At 38.0% G+C, this 22153-nt stretch overlaps 1 protein-coding gene across 2 annotated transcripts in view; it reads left to right on the plus strand.

The window, feature by feature from the left end:
• The window catches only part of ERC1 (ELKS/RAB6-interacting/CAST family member 1), a gene marked incomplete at its 5' end in the record, with an annotated part of 295446 nt that overhangs the window by 40989 nt on the left and 232304 nt on the right, over positions 1–22153 (plus strand). For both annotated transcript variants that reach the window (XM_082013315.1, XM_082013316.1), the window contains one exon: positions 11912–12328. In XM_082013315.1, the coding sequence (XP_081869441.1) occupies positions 11912–12328 (417 nt within the window). The remainder of the gene's footprint in view (positions 1–11911; positions 12329–22153) is intronic.

The raw sequence follows: 22153 nt of genomic DNA on the forward strand, positions 1-22153 counted from the left end.
CCCATTTTAGCTTGTCTGATACACATTCTGATCAGATGCATTTCTGATGCATACTAAGAACTCAACTTACTGCACCTGATGGCTTGAGTATTGGATGACTGAGCACTGCTGCCAGAGGGAATTGCCTCTTGCTTTGAAAATTCTCGTTAGCTAGCAGAAAGACGTCTGCAGGAAGAACTGCTCTTCTGAATGGAAAACTTTTCTGTTTAAGTATTTGCATCACATTCTAGGATCCAGTAAAGATTTCTGTAATGAAAATCCTCGACTTTGTACTTGCAAAGCAGCATGTGAGCATAGCATCTATCACTATCATGGTACATCTAGCAGAAATTTGAATGGCTCTTATTCTGGTAAATTATGCTAGGTCTCCTCATTTCCAAAGCTGTTCAAATTCCTGTCACTTATCTCTTGAACTCCCTCAAGGGGGTATTGTGTTGCCTCTTAAAGGTCACAGAAAGCTCATGTAGAACTTAGTGTAATGTGCTGTGTTCTGCTTTGCCATCAAAGGTGCTGCTGTCATTTCAGCATGAGGGTAAGTGCCAGAACATTTTTATCAGAGGTTTTTAATATGTTCGTTCACAAGGATAATGAATACTGTGGCCATATTCTAAATTTATCCTGAAATTCCAGTAACACTTTTGATCCGCCTGTCTTCCCAAAACTATACTCAGCATAAGAGGTTTGATGTATCCAGAAAGAAACATTTTCAAGTTTGTTCCTTTGTGAGTGTAGCCAATATTTCATGGCAGAGAGCTCAGAAGAAAATATGTATCATGTCAAAAATGCCACAGGTTTGAAAAGCCTTAGCTGAGTCTCACTGATGGTTGCTGCCATTGTAAATTCTGTTATAAATGGAATTCTGTTTTCTTCCTCCTTGCATTTCAAAGGACATGAGAAAACTTACGAAGATGGGCTGCATATCTTCCATTTGGCAAGAACTCAACTTGCTTGTGAGAACTTCAAGCCCTAATCTTGCAAGATAGCCTTAAAATGATTGCTGCTGTTATGGCTGACTGCTGTGCATTGATGACTCTAAAAAAAGCCCATACTTCTTACTTCAGGAAGGGACAATGAATGAGGGGGTGTTTTCTGTATATAGCAGCACACAAATTATAGTCCTCTACAGTGGCTGGTGATGTACCTGGCTACTGCTCTTTTTTCAGCTATCATCTTAGGCCTTTTTGGATTTTGTGCCAATTGAGTATGAAAGCCTGCAGTTGTTCCTTATTGTGGCTTAAAACCAGAAAACCACATGCAAATGCTTTTCCAGGAGACTTGTTTTACTTTCCCTGAAGAATTGATGATATGGCAAATGTGAGAAGATGCAATGTCTACAATTACGTATGGGATAGAAGGCAGGTTGGAGAGACTATGAACAAGTAAAACAAGAATGCAAGTATTACCATATGCCCGTGTTTCAGCTAGGATAGAGTTAATTTTCTTCACAGAAGCTGGTATGAGGCTATGTTTCGGATTTGGGATGTAAATAACATTGATAACATACGGATGTTTTTAGTTGTTGCTGAGCAGTCAAGGAGTGTCCAGCTTCTTGTGCTGGCCTGCCAGTGAGAAGGCTGGGGGTGCACAGGAAGCTGGGAGGGGACACAGCCAGAACAGCTGACCCAGGCTGGCCGAAGGGATATTCCATACCATACGACATCACACTCAGCATATAAAGCTGGGGTCATTCGGAGTGATGATATTTTTCTTCCCAAACAACAGTTACGTGTGATGGAGCCCTGCTTTCCTGGAGATGGCTGAACACCTGCCTGCCCATGGGAATTAGTGAATGAATTCATTCTTTTGCTTTGCTTTTGTGCGCAGCTTTTGCTTTGCCTATTGAACTGTCTTTATGTCAACCCATGAGTTTTCTCACTTTTACTCTTCCAGTTCTCACTCCCATCCCACCAGGAGGGAGTGAGCGAGCGGCTGTGTGGGGCTTAGTTGCTGGCTGGGGTTAGACCATGCCACCATGACATAGCCAAATTGGTCCCATCTTCTTGTGAAACAGTGGGACAAGGTGTTTGGCCTACAAGGCTTCCACACTCTGTAGTCAGCTCTCTAAGATGACTTTTGCCTTGCAAGGTTACCATTTAATCAGCATAAGGAAAATTATAAGCAAGCTGGCAAAGCCTCATTCTACACATGGTCTGAGGCAGCAGCTGGTTTTTGCTGTTGGTTATCTCCCTGTCTTGGTTGTGCAAATACTCCATTGGCAAGAACTTTCCATGTGTCACAGTATAGCCATATGTTGTTTAGGAGATGCTGAATGTCATGTGTTCTATTATTTGACAGGATCAGGTCCTTCGTGCAGTCTTCTCACATTTATGGCCATATCTGGTCATCTGATGCTTTTCTTGCTCAGGAACGTGCCTTAAAAAAGCCAACAAACAAAACCCCAGTAAATTTCAGTGTTTTCAGATTGCTGGTGAGCCACTGTCCAAGTTTTGTAGTTCAATCTGATGGGGCTAGCAAATATTCCATTTCTTAAGCTGAGCAGCCAAATATTGGTCTCTTGAGATCTTATCTGGACAGGTGTCCAGATTTCTGGACAATTTCTCAATTGAGATGTCTCAATTTCTGGAGGCACAAGTTTGGAAAGAACACCTGCTGCTGTGGTCATCAATCCATAGTCTCTGAGCATTGGGTAGCTCATGTGATCTTCCGCTGTTGCTTGCAGGTGAAGGATGCCATCATGCTGCACTCCAGATTGACAGGAACAACAAAGTATTGTTGTGGGCAAGCAGAAGTTGAAAAGCTTAGAGTTTTATATTAAAACTAATTCTTTGAAATATTATCAATATACATATCACAGCCTACCTTGTAATTGTTTCTTCAGTCCTCAGCAGTCACAAGCTTGAAGTATTCAAAAAGCTTTGAAGATCAGGCCTACTTCATATTTTATACCCTTACATGAAAGTTACAGGGTTTATGCATACAGAGGCAGTTATTCAAAATATTTTGGTCAAAATACTCTTGTGGACCCATGCACATTGAGATTTATACTGTAATCTTGCCAAACCAACTAGTATGGCAGAAGATTTACATTTGGGGTTGTGGGGGACGGCAAGGAGAGGGCGATGTGGATAAAGTAGTCAACAGCTTTCTTGTGCATCGATTTTTCATATAGTACTCTTTTATTATAGATTATCAGCTATTTTTCCTTTTTAGAGTATAATGTTGATGTATGCTTATGTCTTGGAAAATACCAAACGAGACAGCAAAGGTTGATGTAGCAGAACACCTTTTATCTTGGATTGATTCCTTGCATCAGCGAATGGAAAGATATTTGCTGACCTCCCAAATAGAGGTGACTAATAAGAATATGTTTTTGCAGAAAAGCTCCTAGTCTATTAACAAAATAAGTCATGTTTTATGTAGATGCTATTAATTTGAAAATATTAGACATTTATAAATATGTAAATGTTAAAATTCTCCTTCTCTCAATACAGTAATAATTTCTAGTTACTTTCACAGGATGAGAGGTTCAGAAAAGCTGAATTTGGAACTTAAGCACCTATTCCACGGATGCAACATTTAGAAGTAATCTATACCAGGATGAAATTGGGTGTGTTTATACACATGCAAAATCACGTAATATCGAATTCTACAAGTTCTGTCATGGCTGGCCTGAATTAGATCAATCTGATGTTGGTGTGTAGCTTTTTTTTTTTTAAAAACGAAGATCCATTTTATCAACACAGTTTGTGACAAAAGAAGTTTGTGCATGCCAGACAGGGTAGACAGGAACTGTAAAGAATTACCTTACTGCAATGTGTGAAACTGCATATATGCAAGGACTCTTGTTCCTTTAGCAGCATAACAGCAAATAATCAAAGCTCATCTTTGTATAATAAATAAAACATGATATTTAAGTAGCATAATGCTAACCCAATTTGGACAGTCTAGAGGAAATGAGAGGCTAAAAGCAGTATGAAAATTGTCAATTCCAATGAGAAATTCTAAACCTTTGCCCTAGTCCCAAAACACCTGTTCTCAAGAAAGATAAGGGGCATTTAAAAGAATCCAGTTTCTGCACTCCAGGATCATAGCATGGTGACACTCAAAGTGTGTGAAATGTAGATGCCAGAAGATCTGCATGAGAAAAAGCTTTTGAAGCATGCTAAACTACTAATGTAGATGTACGTTTGAAAATTTAGACACATGGTAGCTGTGACTAACTGGTATGACTTCAGAAATTATTTTCCTTTGTCTTTTATTGCCTGCTAAACCATTTGTGATATCTGCCACAGAAGTCAAATTGGTTCATCCCTTAAGAAGACAGAAAACTGTCAGAATTATATTGATAGTAGTTCAAAAACTGATAGTTAAACATGTTTTTCAGAAGTTTACTAGGTTTGCCTATGCTTAATCGGAATTTTTATTCTTACCACACAGGTAAGTGCACAAGTTTCTTCAGGTTAAGTTGTATTTTTACTATTCATCAGGTATTCTATAGAAATTGCCCATATATATGCTTTATTTCTTGAAAATATAAATAGCTTACTTTTTTTCTTTGTAAGATAAGCTGCTTCATGTTTACCATAGGTAAAATCTTTCATGTGCACATTTACCACTGAATAACTGGTGTACTGCATTTATTCTGCTTTACCTTGCAGCCTTTTTTGTGCATGTACCTGTACACTTATGTATGAGGTGATTACATTGCAATTTTGGTTCTTCCGTGGCTACAGGTTTATTAGGTTGTTTCTGATCTGCTTACTTTAGGAGTTTAATTTAATTTCTGCTGGTTTGCTTGTGGGGTTTTTTTGTACAGACAGGGGCAAAGGAATTAGGCTGCTGCACACTGTCCCCTTAAACCAAATGAGTCATTTTGTGTGAGTCTAGTTCAGCTGACAAATGTTATTACTGACAACTTAAGCTCTTTATCTATAGTACTTTTTTACCATCTTGCCCTTCTGCTGTCTCAGAGATAATGCAATGTATAGTTGTCTTTAAAATACAAGTCCCTTCCTTTGACTCTCAGATTAAATCCTATGAAAATCATAGCTGTATTTTGTATCTAAACTAAACTTTATAAAAATCACCCATTCATTTCCATTTAAATAAGGGTTTTGAAGCCCCTGATCCGTCTTACAAAGAATATGTAGCATTTCTGGAATCAGCAAGTTCTGTTTCATCACAACCCTGCTGGACACCTGACATTAGCCCTTTTTTCAGTTTCTTTGCGTGGGCTGCAGCTGAATGTCAGCAGGGACTCCCTCAGACAGCCAGGCCTTTGCTTCTGCAGTGCATTCAGCAGAATCTATTTCCCAGAAATGCTGCCAACACATTAACTCTTTGCGAATGGGAGAGAATGATTTCCCATAGGGACCAAATCCTATTCTAGCGTTTGGCATGTGATCTCTTTTGAGCTTAATGTGGTTCATCCTCTTACAAATGTTCGAAACGCTTTCATTGTGAAGACCATGAGAAGAATCCTCATAATGCAAAAGTTTGTAATTGTGCATGTGGATTTGCTGGCGAGAAAAGCACCTGCAAGTTCCGTTGTTTTCTGGTGCTGTACATTTGAGTGTAGACCTTACTGAATTGTCCTTCTGACATAAAATATATCATAATTAATGTATCTTTTCTTTCCAGAGTAGTAGCATTGTAGTCATGATGATCTAAAAACAAAAGCAAGGCAGTGTTTGTAGGTCCTACAAGTACATCTATTTTAGACCTGGAAGGGCTTTTGTAGCTGAAAGCTTGTGTCTCTTTCCCAACTTTAAAAATAGTTGGCTGAATAAGTGATTAGCTGTAAATTGGCATCTTCAGAAACCTAGTTTTTGGCTGATTAACACATTAATATCTGTCTCTTTTTTTATTTTTTATTTATTCCTGGGTTGGATCCTGAAAAATAAATACAGAAATATGTGATATATTATAAAAAATGCAAACCTGTCCTATGTCTTTCCAAGCACTGACGGTTTTCTACATGAAGAACAGCTTGTACATGTACATTATAATAATGTAACCAAATACATGCACATCATAAAGCTGTCATTCAGTAGAGGATGTACTGGCATTGTGGGTTAACAGTAGAAGGAATCAGGAAATTCTCAGTTGCTGAGTTTGTCAATAATATTTTTATAAGAAACTGTTATTGAATCTGATGATTTCAGCAAAACTTGTTAGGAAAAAATTTCTTTCCTCTGCAGTGGAATTTCTGATTAAATATTAGAAAAGAGTGAGATGACATCAACCAATCAATGAGCAGGAAATAGGCTTGGTCAGGGATGCTTACTGGGAGATGCTAGGAGGCCTCATGGCTAATTCAGAGAAGGACCTTGAGCCGAGATTCATCTTCCTTTTATGGCACTGAGATGTGAGATGTAGGTTTAAATTCCTAAGTCAGTCCAATATTCAGATATTTGTACAAAGCAGAATCTGTCTTAGTCCCTTCTGTAAGAACATCTTATTAGAGATACACCCAAGAACAGCTTATTGTCTACTGACTAGAGCCTGATTTGGGATGTATGAAGATGATGAGTAAGAGCTTGAACCTTTATCTGAAGCTGAAGCTCCTCTAACATGCTACTAAATGTTCTAGTAGGACCTCTCTTTTTCTCCCCATCCTTTCCATCACACCATGTTCTCTTGCGCATGAATATGAAAGTCTTCAGTGTTCTCCCAGTGTAAGAGGAGAATATTTTTTAAGTCGTTGAGTTTTGCAGAATGTAACAATGCTTCCCACCTCATTGTGACGCATTTCTGTGACACAGTGTCATATAATTGCATATTATGTTTTTCCTTGTTGCTAGGAAAGAGTAGGAGATTCTCTTCCTTTTTGCTGATTGTTGACAGGTATCTCTTGAATGTACTGAATTTTTACTTGGTATTCCAAAAATTAAAGTAGTTTCCTTGGTTAACCTACTTAGAATTTAAATCCAGGAGATTAAGGAGAACTTAACTATAGAAGTGTTCAGTGCCTAGGTGCCTCACCTCTGTTGCAGAACCCACAGTCTAATTTAGGCATTTAAACTTCTTGAATAAAGTATGAGATGACTTCCATATCTGATTATGGTAGCTACAAAGACAGTATCTGCAGCATTAATAGCCCAAATCAGGTGACCAGAACGAAATGGACAAATGTGTATTGGAATCTTAAACACTGTAGCTTGGTAGGTCAAGCTCTATCTTGCAAAGATGAGTGTGGAAATCCTTTCTTTGGAAAGCGTGTCACAATTTAGTCCGTTCTTTCAAAATCATGCTAGTAGCAATGGCTGCCTCCTTTTGATCTAAAATGTTGGGTTAGAATACAGGTCTTGCCTGTAGAGTATCATTTAAATTCCCTTTTCTGTCTGAGTATGTTAAAATGTACGTCCCCCACTTCCTTTGGAATGGTAAGATGATAAACATTTAAGTTAATTGCAAGTATTGCTATTCAGGTCTTTCTGTTCTTATGTGTTCTACCAATTAGAATAAGAAGCTGTGCTCTCTTTAGTATTTTCTGTCAGGCCTACTGAATCTTTAAATATTTCATGCAAAATGGAAAAGCTTCAACAAGGAGAGATGAAAAGAGATGCCTGCAGCAAGGTTCTCAAACTCGCCAGTATAGCAATAAATATGTTGCATTATCCTGAGACTGCAACAACAGGACTGCTTTGTGAACCAAATATAAGGGACTTCTGTATCATTGACTGTAGTCATACTGTAGGTTGGAAACTTATCTAACCAATCTGCCAAGGTGTGGGAAATGTGAATTTGAATCCTGTTAGGTGGAGGCGAAGATTGAATCATGTTCTGCTACTTACAGATGTAAATTTTATGCTGCTGGATGAAAGGCAAACTCTGTCCCTGTGTAGAGCCCAGTTAACAAACATTAAGTTGCCCCATGGAAGTAATACAGGCAGAGAAACACCTGCTAAAAGGTTATGTTTGCACCTTGCCCTTTTAGGATTTACATTTGAGGTGGGCCTGAAGGAGCTTAGCTCTGTCAAGAGAAAAGTACATTAGACGTAATCAGCAAGAGACCTACTAGAGAACTGTGCTCACAAAAATGTCTTTTCTGATTTGCATGTGTAGTTATAATTTGCAGTGAGGCTTAAAGACCAAGTTTCAGTGCTTGAAAAAACAGGGAATCCTCAAGGTGTGAAATAAGAGCAATAAGGAACTTTAAGATCAGCAGGTCCAACCATCAACGCAACACCACCATGCCCACTAAACCATGTCCTGAAGTGCCATGTCCACATGTTTTTTGAAGTGAAGTATAGGTTCAACGTAATTGCTTTGACTTTAATTTTGTTGCCTTTATTAAACTAATTAAGAAAAGTGTGATTGGTACTTATTCGTCAGAATATGACATAACCAAGCTCAGTGGTATTAAAAGTATTTTTACTTGTTTATGTCTAGGTAAGACAATTTCAACAGCATTTTTCAAGTTAGATTGAGGTCTCCAGTCAGGTCCTAGAAATAGGATTAAGCATCACTGGCTAGTATCACATGAACTTGAAAAATATTTTGCCTTTCTGGGATAGTCACTGATTTAAAAATGAAGTCTGAGAAATGGATAAGAAGCTAGTAAGACTTGCATGGTCCTTCAGAAGGAAAAGGATGTTTTCTCTGAAATGATGTAGATGAGCTATGTTAACTGAAAAAGTAGTTTATTTATGATGCCAATTAATAAAGGGTTTTGTTCCATTATTCTGAAAATCATAAAAAAATTTTTGGAGAGCAGAGCAAAGAACCCAGTTTGCATACATCTTGCGTGTTGGAAAGGAGTGGGTGTCAAAAGCATAGCATAATTTTTTATGGTGTATTTTCCAGTTACCTTGCACATAATGAAGTTTGTTCTCAGCTGGGCAGCTTAGAGAACAGTGATAGTAATTCATAAACTGAGTCCTAACCCTTCCTCTCACCCCACCACGTCATTTTTCCTGGGAAACTGAATTCAAGGCAGTTGCTGACCATTTGTGTCAGGTGTTCCAAACTCTCTTGTCCTTACTTAACATACTGACCAATAAATACTGTTTGTCACTGGTATTAAATTTTATTCCACATCGTGTTTCTGAATCATATAATAGATTTCAGTTCTTTGACCCAAAAGTTGCATGGAGGCTTTTCCAACTTTGGGGGACGTAAGTTTGTGGGTCTGAGGCACAATTTTTGCCTATGTAATCTGAAATGAGATTTTATAGCAGATCAAATGGTAAAAATGCAGGAGTTTGGTTGTAGTGATTTAGTCCATAGATGTTTATAAATAACCCAAGTTTGATTCTGAGACAGCACTGAGTAGAGGAAGTAATTTCATTTAGTAGATGATGTGGTTGTTCAGAAGAAGCTCTTTTCTAGCCTGAGAGAAAGGAAGTGCTGAAGTGGCAGTATGTGGAGAAGCAGGTGGAAGCATGTGGGAATTTGTTTGTTAGCTGGAGGAACAACACACAGCTGGGCTGTGGATAAGTAGGGCTTCTCAGATACAAATGGAATTAACTCGTGTGTGGAATTGTAAAGTTGTTAATCTAGTGACGTTATTATTTAAGTTCAACAAAATTTAAGGATATTCTCTCACTGCTGCTGTTGTAGACCTACTGGCTTTATTGGTGTTGTATAGGTACAAATGAGGCAAATCTTTTCATGAGTGCAGTAGGTTTTCTCTTACATCTTGGTCAACATACGGTAATTGAACAGATGTAGTAGTTTTGCCTACCTGCACACTGACATATTTGTGGTAGTGCCTCAGTTTTAAGGCTTGAATGTTTTCTGACATTCTCACTTTGACTGTGGTTTGGAGAAATGACAATAACTGAAAATTGAAATCTTTAATTAAAAAAAGAAAGTTATTTCTAAAAACATTTTCAAAATCCATATTGATTACTTTGAGATATTTCTTTTTTCTTACACTGCTAAATGCTGACTTGAAAATAAATCTGAGCATCCACCAATATATAAACATGATGCACTTTTTAGAACGGAGTAATTTTCCCCTCACCTAATATACCTGTGCTATGTTATCACAGAGATTCTATAAACTAAAGTGTCATTTTAAATTAACAGAATTAGTAACTGTCAAGTATTGGGTTATTGACATAGAAGAAAAGACAATAATAGCATCTTAAATCAATCATGAAACCATGCATTTAAGCTGATTTCAGTTTATGGTGATACCATTATGGGTGGTTCCATTTTCTTCTCCACCAGCTCCTTCACTGCATGCTCCCACGCCTAGTTTGTGCCAGGATCAGCATCGGTGTAGTCACACTGTCAACTGGATTAGAGATTGGACTGGAAAGACGTTTGGTTTTGATGGGGCTGGTTTTCAGCCAGGTGAAGTTTCGATCCAGTTGTCAGTGCCAGCCACCTAAGGAGGGACAGAAAGCTGGACTGCTCCTTTTAATGGCAGTGTGGACTTAGGTGAGCCGATTGTGAAACAGCACCTTTAGCTTTGAAAAGCTCTTCTTAGTCCAGAACACAAAAGAAGGGAAAATACTCGGTCTCAAATACTGACCTTTGTAAAGAAAATGGGATTGGACCGCCTTTATGCACCATTCTGTACAACCAAATTAACTGTTCATGTTTATAAAACAGGTTATAGGTAGGTAACTGTGCTGCAAATACTATCTTCTGTCTATTGCCTTTTCATAGAATCACAGAATAGTTGAGGTTGGAAGAGACCTCTGGAGGTCAGCTGGTCCAACCCTCCTGCTCAAGCAGGTCTACCTAGAGATGATTGCCGAGCACCATTTCCAGATGGCTTTTGAATATCTTCAAGGAATTTGATATAAGAATTGTGATAAATATATTCTTGAAGTAATACTTAAACCCAAATCTTTTTACATCTCCTCGTTTCACAAATATTTGAGTGAAATGAAGTACTTGGATTTATGTCAAACATATTAATTTGGTGCCATCTTTACATTATAAACCTTAATGCTATGTCTCCTCTGTCAAGCTTGGTAACAGATTATAATTCTAACTAACTAATACTTTAGTTCTAGTGAATACTGGAAGTACCTGTATTGCAGATACTGATTTTTGTAATATAAAGGTAGGCCTCAGGGATCAGTCCATCTGACTTGTTCACATTCAGACTAAACTGTAAGCGTGTTTGCCACTCTTAAGGGAGTAGAGATGTATCCCATGGTCCGTATCTCATCCCTGGTAATCAGATCTTTGTTCAGTGTGTTAGTACTTCTCCGTTATCATATTAATACTTCTGTCTTGCAGAGAAGAAAGCAAATGTTTATCTAAATATGAAGTGAGGACTTTTTTTCTACGTAATCTGCTTCTCCCATATTATCCCACTATATTAACCCACTGTGTTCAGAGTCATTGAGACAGGATTTATTGTTTGCACAACCACAAATTACTGTTGATCATTTGATTGACTTCACATTCTTCTTTGTAATATGGTAATTTCTATTCTGTACTAAAATCCTCAGGCATAAAGTTGTATGATGTGACCCTTCTCCCCAGTCAGCATGTATCCAGTTTTCTATAGTTGTAGTTCTTCCTGAATGCTGAAGTTAACTGGAAAATCTGTGCTATGTGTACTGTTAGTACTGAAGACCTTGGGAGCCTTCAGGGCTGATTAAATTTTATTAGATGGTATGTAAATTCTAATAGTCATATGTCCCTCTGCTTTGTCAAGATAGTAATTCTAGTCTACGACTTCTTATGCAGAATTCTCCTATAGGGTAGGAAAGCATTTGGGAAAAAAAAAATATTTTAAGGTCTCAGCTTACCAACATATTCCTACTGACATTTTCCCATTGGAAACAGCGACTCACTCCAGTTGGTAGAAGTCGGGAAGTGACTCAGGCAAGAGGTTTCTAGTGCTAAGTAACCACTACTGGGCATAGAAGGAGGGACTTGAAACTTCTGTATAACCCAGTCCACCTCAGTTCTGCTTTCAAAGAACAATGTTAGTTTGTGGAGGAAATCCTCTGATTCCATTTCTTTATTCTTTTAGCATATGCAGATGACTATCCAGGCTCTCCAAGATGAGCTTCGGATCCAGCGGGACCTGAACCAGCTGTTCCAGCAGGACAGCAGCACTAGAACCAGTGAGCCCTTTGTGGCAGAGCTGACGGAGGAAAACTTCCAACGACTTCATGCAGAGCATGAGCGCCAGGCCAAGGAACTCTTCCTGCTACGTAAAACCCTAGAAGAGATGGAACTGCGTATTGAGACGCAGAAACAGACCTTAAATGCACGTGATGAGTCCATCAAAAAGCTGCTGGAGATGCTGCAGAGTAAAGGTCTGTCAGCAAAAGCCACTGAGGAAGATCATGAACGAACAAGACGGTTGGCTGAGGCAGAGATGCACGTGCACCACTTGGAGAGCCTTCTCGAACAGAAGGAAAAAGAAACCAACATGCTGAGAGAGGTGAGTGACCAAGCTCTGGGTTCACCCCCAATCTTAAGCTCTTCTCTATCTCCTCTCCATTTCACAGCTGTAAGGAAAGAATCTTGCATCCTCTCTATCAGCTGTATTTTACATTGCAGACTTGACAGAATTTGTCCCTGTTTTAAAGCTTCTTTACAGCTTCTTTGCATGTGCTTTCTCTTAGGCCCCACTTTCTCCATCACCTCCATATTAAGCTCTGTCACACAAACTGTACAATTCATTCTTCCGTTCTATTTCGTTTGAGAGAAAGTAGCTACCTGTATTTAGGAGAGAGCTGAGAGAAATCTTTGCGGGAGTAATGGATGATTGCTCTACAGTTTCCATGGATACAGTCGTCTTGCTGTGAAGGGTATTTGATAAAACTATTAGCTGCCCTGGATGCACAGCCAAAAAAAAGATTACTTAAAGGGACACTGCTGCACACATAGTAACCCCTTGCACTCATTCCTCTGAAAACAGAAAAGAAAAAACATTGTTATATCTGTATTGCACCTTAGAGGACTACAATGGCAGACATTCTTCACTATTAATCATCCTAAACTAATTATAATACGATATAGGCTACATATAAGTATCTTGGAAAAATAAAGGAAAATAAATAATCTGTTGTGTAGCCAGTGTCATTATATTTCTTGGTATTGTTAAATGCATTTTCCTCTTGTCAAGCAGCCTGTTGAAGTATTCTAATATTAACTTCTAAAAGGCTAGTAATTCAGCATGTGTTGTGTACATACACAGGTATGTCTGTATATGTGTGTATTCACTAATGATAAGATTTTCTGTAAAGATTATTTTACATACATCTGTAGATTGAATGCATGAATTGATAACTATACATGTATGTGTAATATGTGTGTGTGAATTTAATGACCTGTTTGGGGCATTGTATGTCTACTTTGTGGTTCAGCATTTTTTTGAAAGCATGATGCATACACAAGGTTTATGGCCCCTCTCTAGAAAGCCAGGGAAGCAAGGTCTGGCACAGAGTTTTTTTGAGATGAGTGTTTGTAGCAAATACTTCTTAATACTTCTTATTCATATGCTTGCTGTGGCCTGACCCATTGTACTCTTGCAAGCATTTATATAAGAAAGCTAGAGCTTGTTGCATTTCTGAGCCAGATTTAGGCCAGATTTATTTTTTTAGAGCAGTAATCTCTTGAGTGTCTGGAGTGAAGATAATATGATTCCAGAGTTTCTACACTACAGTTTTTCCTTTATTTAGCAACCAATGATAATTCTGTTCCAATTCTTGTTTCTATTTCAGGAAGAGCCCCAAATGGCTTCCATTTGTTTCTGCTTTAAGTCCAGCAACATAAATGAAAAGCTGGCAGGAGCTCTGTAATTTTTTAGGAATGCAGTTGCTTTTATTTCTGCTACTGATGAGTAGATGTTGAGAGATAAGAATTCTTGTTTCATTCACACATATCTGGAAATCATCAGTCTTTTAAATCCTAGCCTTTATGGTAAAAGATTTCTTGGAGAAGGTAGAGATGACTTACTGACTTGGAAAGTGCAAATGCTGTTTATCTAACATTTAAAAATTAATTACTCCTTGCTGCTCACCCAGCTCTAATGTATTGAGAAAGGTAAGCTGGGTATACTGTAATTTGTAGCTCAAGCCATTGATACGGTGTGGGATCCAGCCGTGAAGGTGAGCACCTTAGTGGCCTTGGAAACATGGTGCCATGTGCAGAGATGCCAAATTATCTCCTTATGGAACTGGGTCAACAACCATGTGTTGTCCTTGAACTCTGAGCTAGCCCAGGCTAACTGAACTCAGGCTTGTCTGCATGAAACTCAGGTCTCATGCTTGGGGCTCCAGGAGGCTGGAGAAAATCAAGGGATGTTGCTGAACTGTAGTTGACTGCATCTGACTTCCTGAGCACCAAGTTGCTCTGCTCTGCAGGATCTTGTTCAGAGTTGCTATCACTGTTCCACACTTGGAAGTTGTCTCTGTGCAGGACCTCTTAGGTGCATCTGCATCACCCTCCTCAGCTAATTTTCCATTATGTGTTCATCAGTGTTTCTGTATTTTTAGGTTTTTTTAGCCTTTTGCTATCCCAGATACTAAATACGGAATTTTTGAGCTGCCTTGAGAAAATAAATCAACTTTCTTGATGGTTCTATATCTAGCATTGCCAGCATCTGGAAAGGCATGCTAAACTCTTCTGCAAATACTGCTTTTAAAGGAAGCATTAGTATCTCAGAGAGATTCACATGTGCTTGGGAGGTCAGCTTTTATACTTCATGTTCTAACACATTAGAAAAGCTGAGAAAAACTTTAAGAGCAGTTTTGACCATCTTAGCTAAAGCGAGTTCTGAGATGTCAAAATCCGCTAGTACTGTTTCTGACTTTACAAGCATGTTAGACTTCTGGTAAAAAAAAATTTCTGGGAATAATAGTAAAGATCCACATCTTGAAGCAAAAAGGTATCCCTCCAGTTTTCAACTTTGAGGCCTACATGTAATTTGAGGTGTGGTGTTGAGACTCAAGGTCATCAGACAGTTTCTCACACAGATAGTGCAGGTGCAGTGGCCAGCAGTCTGACCTTGAAAATTAACTGTGACTTCATTGATTTCTTCAGCTATTGATATTACTGTGATAGTACTAAAGATTGCACTAATTTCCTAAGGAAAGGAAATTCCTAGAGAGCCCAGATTTGCAGTTCTGGTAAGATCATAACCAAGGAATAGTTGTAATGGTTCAGGCCAACGATCCCTTTAGTCCAGCATTCTGTTTCACATAAAGGCCATATGCAGACACCCAGGAAAGGCTAAGAACAAGGCAGACATGATAATTCTCTATAATGCTGTCCCATCTTCCCAACTATTTACAGATAAGGGTTTTCTTGAACTTTTGTGACTTGTCAGTTTAGTATCCTCCAGGGATCTGCCATCTGAGTACATGGTCAGTGTCTTCTTAAGCCCATGTAAGCTTTTGCAGCTGTAGCATCATTTGGTAAGTGGTTTTACAGGCCTACTCTCTGTTGCAGAAAGAACCTGCCTCATTTCTTTTGAGTTTTTCTACTTTATCTCACAGTAGCTTCATTGACAGCCTCTTGCTCTTAAGTATTCAAAAAATGTTTCGACATGGTGCTTCAAGACATGGTTCAGTGGGCATGGTGGTGTTGGGTTGATAGTTGGACTTGATGATCTTAAAGGTCTTTTCCAGCCTTAATGATTCTGTGATTCTTGCACTGGAAGATGCAGTGAACAGGTGATTGAGACTCTGTGCCACTCACAATTTTAGATTTGTCATATCCCTTCAAAGTTCTCTCTTTTCCAGGCTGAAAAGTCCAATGCTACTTAATTGTTCCTCATATAGAAGATATTGCATATCTTTGATCATCTCCCAGAGCACTGTCTCAGTCTCCCATACCCAGGTTATGAAATGGATTCTCCTGCACAGAGTGAGAGGTATCTCCGTAAGCAATCTGACTGTCTTGGGCTTTTCACAAATGTCCTGAATTCGGGGGAACTCAAGCAATCTTTCCATACAATTACGTAGGAAAGATCCTGTATCCAGCATAGGATGTATTTGGCAACTCACTAATACAGAGGGTGTCTCATTAATACGAAATAATGAAAAATGAAATGTCTCATTGAACATCTGAACACAGACATGGATCTGGATGCCCTGACTTCAGCAGATGACAGTGTGGCTGCATCACATTCCTCTACCCTAGAAAACAAGCTTAAACTTCATAGCTTATAAAAAGATGGCTGCTATTTTGAATATCCCTTCTTAAGTCTTAGTGAAAATTATTCACATTATTGTTGGTATTCTAGACTTTCAGAAACAAAATTATTATCATACCAGCAACAAATACTTGATGAAATCCAGCAGCTGGACTACAGCTTCCAGAATAGCTCCCAAGTTACATTAACTGCCACCTCATTGTTCCAGACTCACCTGTTGCAGAATTATCAGTGATGGCAGTGACAGCACATAGCTCTAAAGATAACGAAGCCTGCTGTGCTCTTTTTGACAACCTCTCTTGCTCCCCACTCTTAAAATGCTAGATGCAATGAGTAGAAATATGTTTTTCTCAGATATACAGAGTAATAGATACACCAAATATCAGTGCAACTTATGGCAGAATATAATGTGATTGTGTCCACATCTGGTGTTCTAGACACTTGAAATACTTTGGGCAAACTGTGATTTGTAAGGACAGTCCAACGTAGTTACACCAACTTGGTTGACCCTTTCTCTTTTGAATTGTTCATTACTATCTGTCTTTAGGAATATATATCTGAAGAAAGAACTGAAATCATACAATTCTAGCATCATAGTCAACAAAGGTAACTTCCTGGGAGTTCTCGGAGAAGAAAGTTTAGGCCAACTTTCTCATCTGCCTAGAAGAAAGAGTGAAACCAAAACCATCTGTATTGTTTCTACCCGGGGGGAGCAAAAAGAAGCTGCTCCTTGTGTATTATTGTCAGAAATTTGCCAAACAGCTTCGTCAGTGTTGTCCCATTTTCTTACTCCTTCACAAGGGATATCAGCACAGACTTTACAACAGTAGTTAATCTGATGACTTGTTTATCTCTGGGTTGCTACTGGACATACACACTCTGCCATCCAAATACATCTGTGTTCACAGCAGTGCTATGGCATATACTAATTGGAGTCTCCAGGATATACTGACATATCACTGCATTTCTCCTGCTCAGGTAGTGATGCTCTTTGATGTCTTAAATCATAAGAACTGAGGAGGATGTATGGAGGCAAGTTGCCAAATATGTTGTCTTCTTTTCATTGACCAGTGTGCTTATTGGTATCTACCCCATACACCTATGAAGCTGTCAATCCTGTCATGCCCTGTATAACACATATTCAAAGTCCTGATAATATACGTGGGCCTAACCATTGACTTTTCTTGAAAAGATGCAGTAGAAGTTGCGTACAGTGCTCGTTCTTCTTCCTTCGTAAGTTTTACCACATATGTATAATGAAGGATGTCTAAGTCCTGCAGGTGACTTGTGATGGGCTCTATGTGGCTGTTGTCTGCAAGAGGTCAAAACCAAGTCACCCTTTAAATGAAAGTGTGATCTTGCAGATATAGTATTCTCCTGGGAAAAGGGAGTGATTGGCTCAAACTTTGAGGATAAGCAGGTATTGAAGGTGGGGTGGAGGTGGTCACTGAAATATCAGTGTAATAGAATGGCAACTAGTTCATCATGAAGAATGAAACAGCCATTTAGTTTGATAGACAAAAATTAGACAGTTATTCCCTGAACTGTGAATCCAGGTCTGGGACAAATGGCTGGTTACAGCCTTTTATTCAGAAACAGAAGGAACAGTCTTTATCTAGAAGGTTTCTTCAGGAGTCGGTTCTAGGTTCAAGGTTTGCATGTTACAGTGGTGTGGAATGAGGAAAGAACCAAGAGCAGCTTTGCACTTTGTGTCACAAAAACTGTGTTTGGTAGTAAATTACAGTTTTGATTTTTTTTTTTTAAATAATTGGGCCCATTCAAGCAAGGTGGATTTTTAATATAACCGAGTGCAAAACTGAATTAAGGAGTTAGGGATGTAGTGCTTAACAAATAAAGGGAGGTTTTGTATGTAAAGCAGTCACTGAAATGGGTCATTCATAAGGGCACTCATTTACAATGAACTTAAGGAAAGAGGCTATGGCAGAAAAAGCTATTATTTCTTTTCATCTTCAGTGTTTGGTTAAATGGCAACCCCACAAAGTCCTGTTTGTGAACTGTATTACAGTTATCTAGTATGGCCTTATTGCAAGAACTGATCCCTGTTTGTAGCTATTTTGAATCGAACAATGCGCACTTTTTCTTCTAAGAAGTAACACTAGATTTCTGTGAGCGCTCTTTATTATGTCTCTACTTAGGGTAGATGTCCGTCAGAGCAGCGAGACACTAGCTGTAGCCTCGGTGCACTAGGCTGTAGCATAGGTACACATGACCTAGCTTTAGATTATCAAACTTGATACTGTGATGGCCAAAGAGCAGCACCAAGGAGCTTAGTGAGAAAGGATGGACGTGCCTTGTAGATGTACCATCATAGCAATGCTGAACAGTGCCCAATGAAGAGAAAGGTTGTTTGCCTTATCTGACCAGATTTTAATTAACTGTGACAAGTTTTGCAAAGAAGCTCTTTTTCCATGCTTATGTTAAAATTCTGCTCCAGGCTCAGAGAAGGATTTAGAAATTTTAATTGGAGCAATTAGTTATCTCAAAGAGCACGTTTGTCCTGTTCCAAGATTTTGCAACATAAATAAGACACACTTTTAGAGAGAATTTTTGGTTTGCTGCAGTAGATAGATTCAGTGACTGGAACTCTTCCTACCATCATACTAGGAGACATCTTTCTGATGAGTTAAAAAAATTAAATTTCTGCTTTTTCTATTGCTGCTTTATTCTTTCGACATTTTAGAAGAGGCTAGCAGGGAGAAGTGTTTTAAATCAAGATGATATAAATAATTATGTCTTAATTAGAATCACTTGATTGGCCTAGAAGTAGTTTTAAAACATGTAGAGCTTTTGTAGGTCAAAATTTGAAAAAATGGGCTATTACAACTTGAAAGCATGCATGATTTATTCTTTATACATTTTGGTTTTTTTAATATCATTGTAGTTTGGAATGTCTTATGTGTCACTTTGTAAAAGAATGACAGTTAAAAATGTTCAAACATATATAAAATTATTTCCATCTTTCCTCAGTTCAGAGGTTAGTAGCTTGGTAGTTCTTAGAAAGTTGAAAAACTAGGGTGAAAAATAACATATTTGTTTCATATATTTCCAGGCTACAAAGAAATCATAAACATCTTCTAATTCTTGTATAGCAAATTTCTGATTTTTATATAATCATTTAATAATGTGTAGCAATTAAGTGAATGGGAAAAAGCAGAACTGCAGTCATTTGTCAGGGTGTTTTCTCTGTGTTATAGTTATGATCTCATCAAAGTGAAATAATCCATAAAATTTCAATGGGTTTATTCCTATGCTTTTTCTAGCATAGGGGACTAAAATGATAGAGATTTAATTTTTTAAACTTATTTCAAACAATTTTTCTTCTATATGAATGAGCTATTTAGTCTTCAAAGAGTTTTTTTTTTTTATTCACACAAGGCAAAATTTCTAACTAGTTCATTTTAGCACCTCCATCCCCTTTAGATGGATTTTTAAAACTATGTGAAACAATTTAGGAATGCATAAATCTGGCTAGGGATTAGAGGTTTAAAATATGTAAACTTTAATATTTTTTGATGTTTTGTTATATTAGAAGTTTTTCTTTGTCAATATGTATTACATGATTTGCTTTGTTTACAAATTATAGCTTAGGTATACTTTCCTTGGAGGTATTAGTATTATCCTCTACTTTTCTTCCGTAGAGATGCAATTTGTGTAATTTTGTTTTCTCAAGTGTAAAACTTTGTGGTAGAAGAAGAAAAACCCTGACAATACCATTAACAAATGGGAAGCTAATTTAAGTAGAAAAGATTTGCTTTTGCACATTAACTAAGAGTAAGAAAGGAAAAATGAAGACCTAATAGCACATATGTAAGTAAAGTTCTAAATTATTAAGATTTTAATTTTTACTTGACTTGCCTTTAGCTTTTGAATTCACATTTCTGTTGTCAGATTTCAACACAATGACTTGCTGCTTAAAAGTAGATAGTTTGAATTTGTCTCACCTTTATCTTGCTTTTACTCTAATGCTGAAGTTTTAAGGGGTTTTGCTTTTATTTCTTGCTGATTGGAATACTGAGATGAAGTGGAAGCTGTGTTTTAATTTTCACTTTAGATGATGCCTTTGTTAACAAACTTAAGTGTCCTAATATCTGAAGTTTTGGTTGGATTTAGAAATCACTGTCTGAATGTATTCATAAAATTTCAAAACGTAGAGATGAGTTTCTTTAGCCAGAGGTAACTGAGCTTCAAAGCAACCGGCACCCTCCGTTATTGATGTGTGTGCAATTTTCAGCACATCTTTCAAAGTTATATACTTTATTAATACAATCAGTTTATTTTTCATAAAATTATGTTGATTGTGTTTGCAAAGACAGTAAATTACAAATGGAAAAATACAGAAATAATTTCTGAAGGAAGTACCATGATTATTGCTTCCAAACTTGTATAACTATATCTTTTTAGTAGCAAAACTCTAATAGTAATGATATAAATTATACAGGACTCTTATTATACATTCTTTTTTCAGTTCAGTTTTACATGTTGCTGAAATAGAACTTAAAATTACTGGTATCAAGCACATTCTGAAAAATACTTGTAACAATACTGAAATGAAACAATTGTAATGCTATCCAGTCACCTTCTGGTCCCAGTTAGTAAATGAGTCATGCGGGTTGAAGGGCTCTCCCAGAGGTCATTTCATGCAACCTCCTGCTCAAATTGGCAATTGCAAGTGATGGGGATTCCACAACCTCTCTGAGCACCTGGTCCAGTGTTTAGCTGCTCTCCTTGTAAAATATTTTCCGTATTAACAAGGCAGAATTTTCTGTGCTTCAACTTCTGCCTGTTGCCCATCATCCTTCCACTGTGCACTTCTGAAAAGACTTTTGTCTCCGTCACCTCTACAGCTTCAAATTAGATAGTTCTGGAGAACATCAAGGTTCCTCCTAAGCCTTCCTTTCTTTTCAGCTGAACAAACCCAGTTCTCTCATCCTCTCCTTTTACATCGTGTGTTCGAAGCCCCAGCCATCTTGGTGGCTGTCTGTTGGACTCTCTTCAGCTTTTCAATGTTTTCCTTGTACTGGGGAGCCCAAAATTGGGCACAGCCTTCCAGCAGTCGTTTCACAAGAGCTGCATAGAGAGAAATAACTGCTTCCCTCTCCTGGTTGTATACTCTTGCTAGTCCAGCCCAGGGTGCAGGGGGCTTTTTGTTTCATTTTGGTTTTTTTTTTTTCCAGCAAGGGCACACTGCTTCCTCCCAATTCATGTCTTCCCTAAATTTCATGTAATCTTCAAACTTGCTGAGAGTGCCACCTATCCCATCATTCAGATCATTAATAAAGGTACTGAAGAGTATCGGCCACATTACCAGCCTCTGAGGATTGTCAGTAGTAAGCAGCTACCCATTAGACTTTGTACTGCTGATCACCAGGCTTTGAGCTAATTTTCCACCCACCTTTTTAACCACTTATCCAGTCTTTTTCTCACCAATTTGGCTGCAAGGATATTTGGAGGCCATATCGAAGGCCTTAAGTCAAGACATGCAACACCCACTGCTCACCACGTACCCACACCGCCAGTTACTTCATTGTAGAAGAAAATCAGGTTAGTCAGGTATGATTTGTCCTTCCACACAATTATAGATCTATTTGATCTTATAGATCTATTAAATAACTTCTAAAATTAACAATAATAGTTAATATTGAGCTGATGGATGCTCATGAAATTTTCCTTTGCTTTCCATCTGGGAAGCTAAACTTGTACGTACAAAAGGTATAACATTCGCTTAGTAAGCCCTGGACTACATGTTGGAGAGTAAAACCAAATATTTTTTAGTTAACTAAATCTATCGAATCCACTGAATGATGCAAAGATCCTGCACAGAACATCATATTTGATCATATGAAGACATGGGTAGGCCAGTTAAGATTAAAAAAGCCAGAATTACAGCTGTGTTTTTAATTGCATATCGTATTTTTTTGTTAATTTAAAAAAAAAATCACGTATGAAAGAACATATTTTTCTTATTCTCTGTGTGATATGTGCTGCCTGATTATGTAGGATCTGTAGAAAATGGAAGGAATGTCTTTTTTTGCTTTGGAAAGTGCTTATCTTGTGGTGCTGTATTTTTAAGCATACAGCCTACTC

This window comes from Phaethon aethereus (assembly GCF_964289735.1).
Source record: "Phaethon aethereus genome assembly, chromosome: 1".
Taxonomy (NCBI): Eukaryota; Metazoa; Chordata; class Aves; order Phaethontiformes; family Phaethontidae; genus Phaethon; species Phaethon aethereus.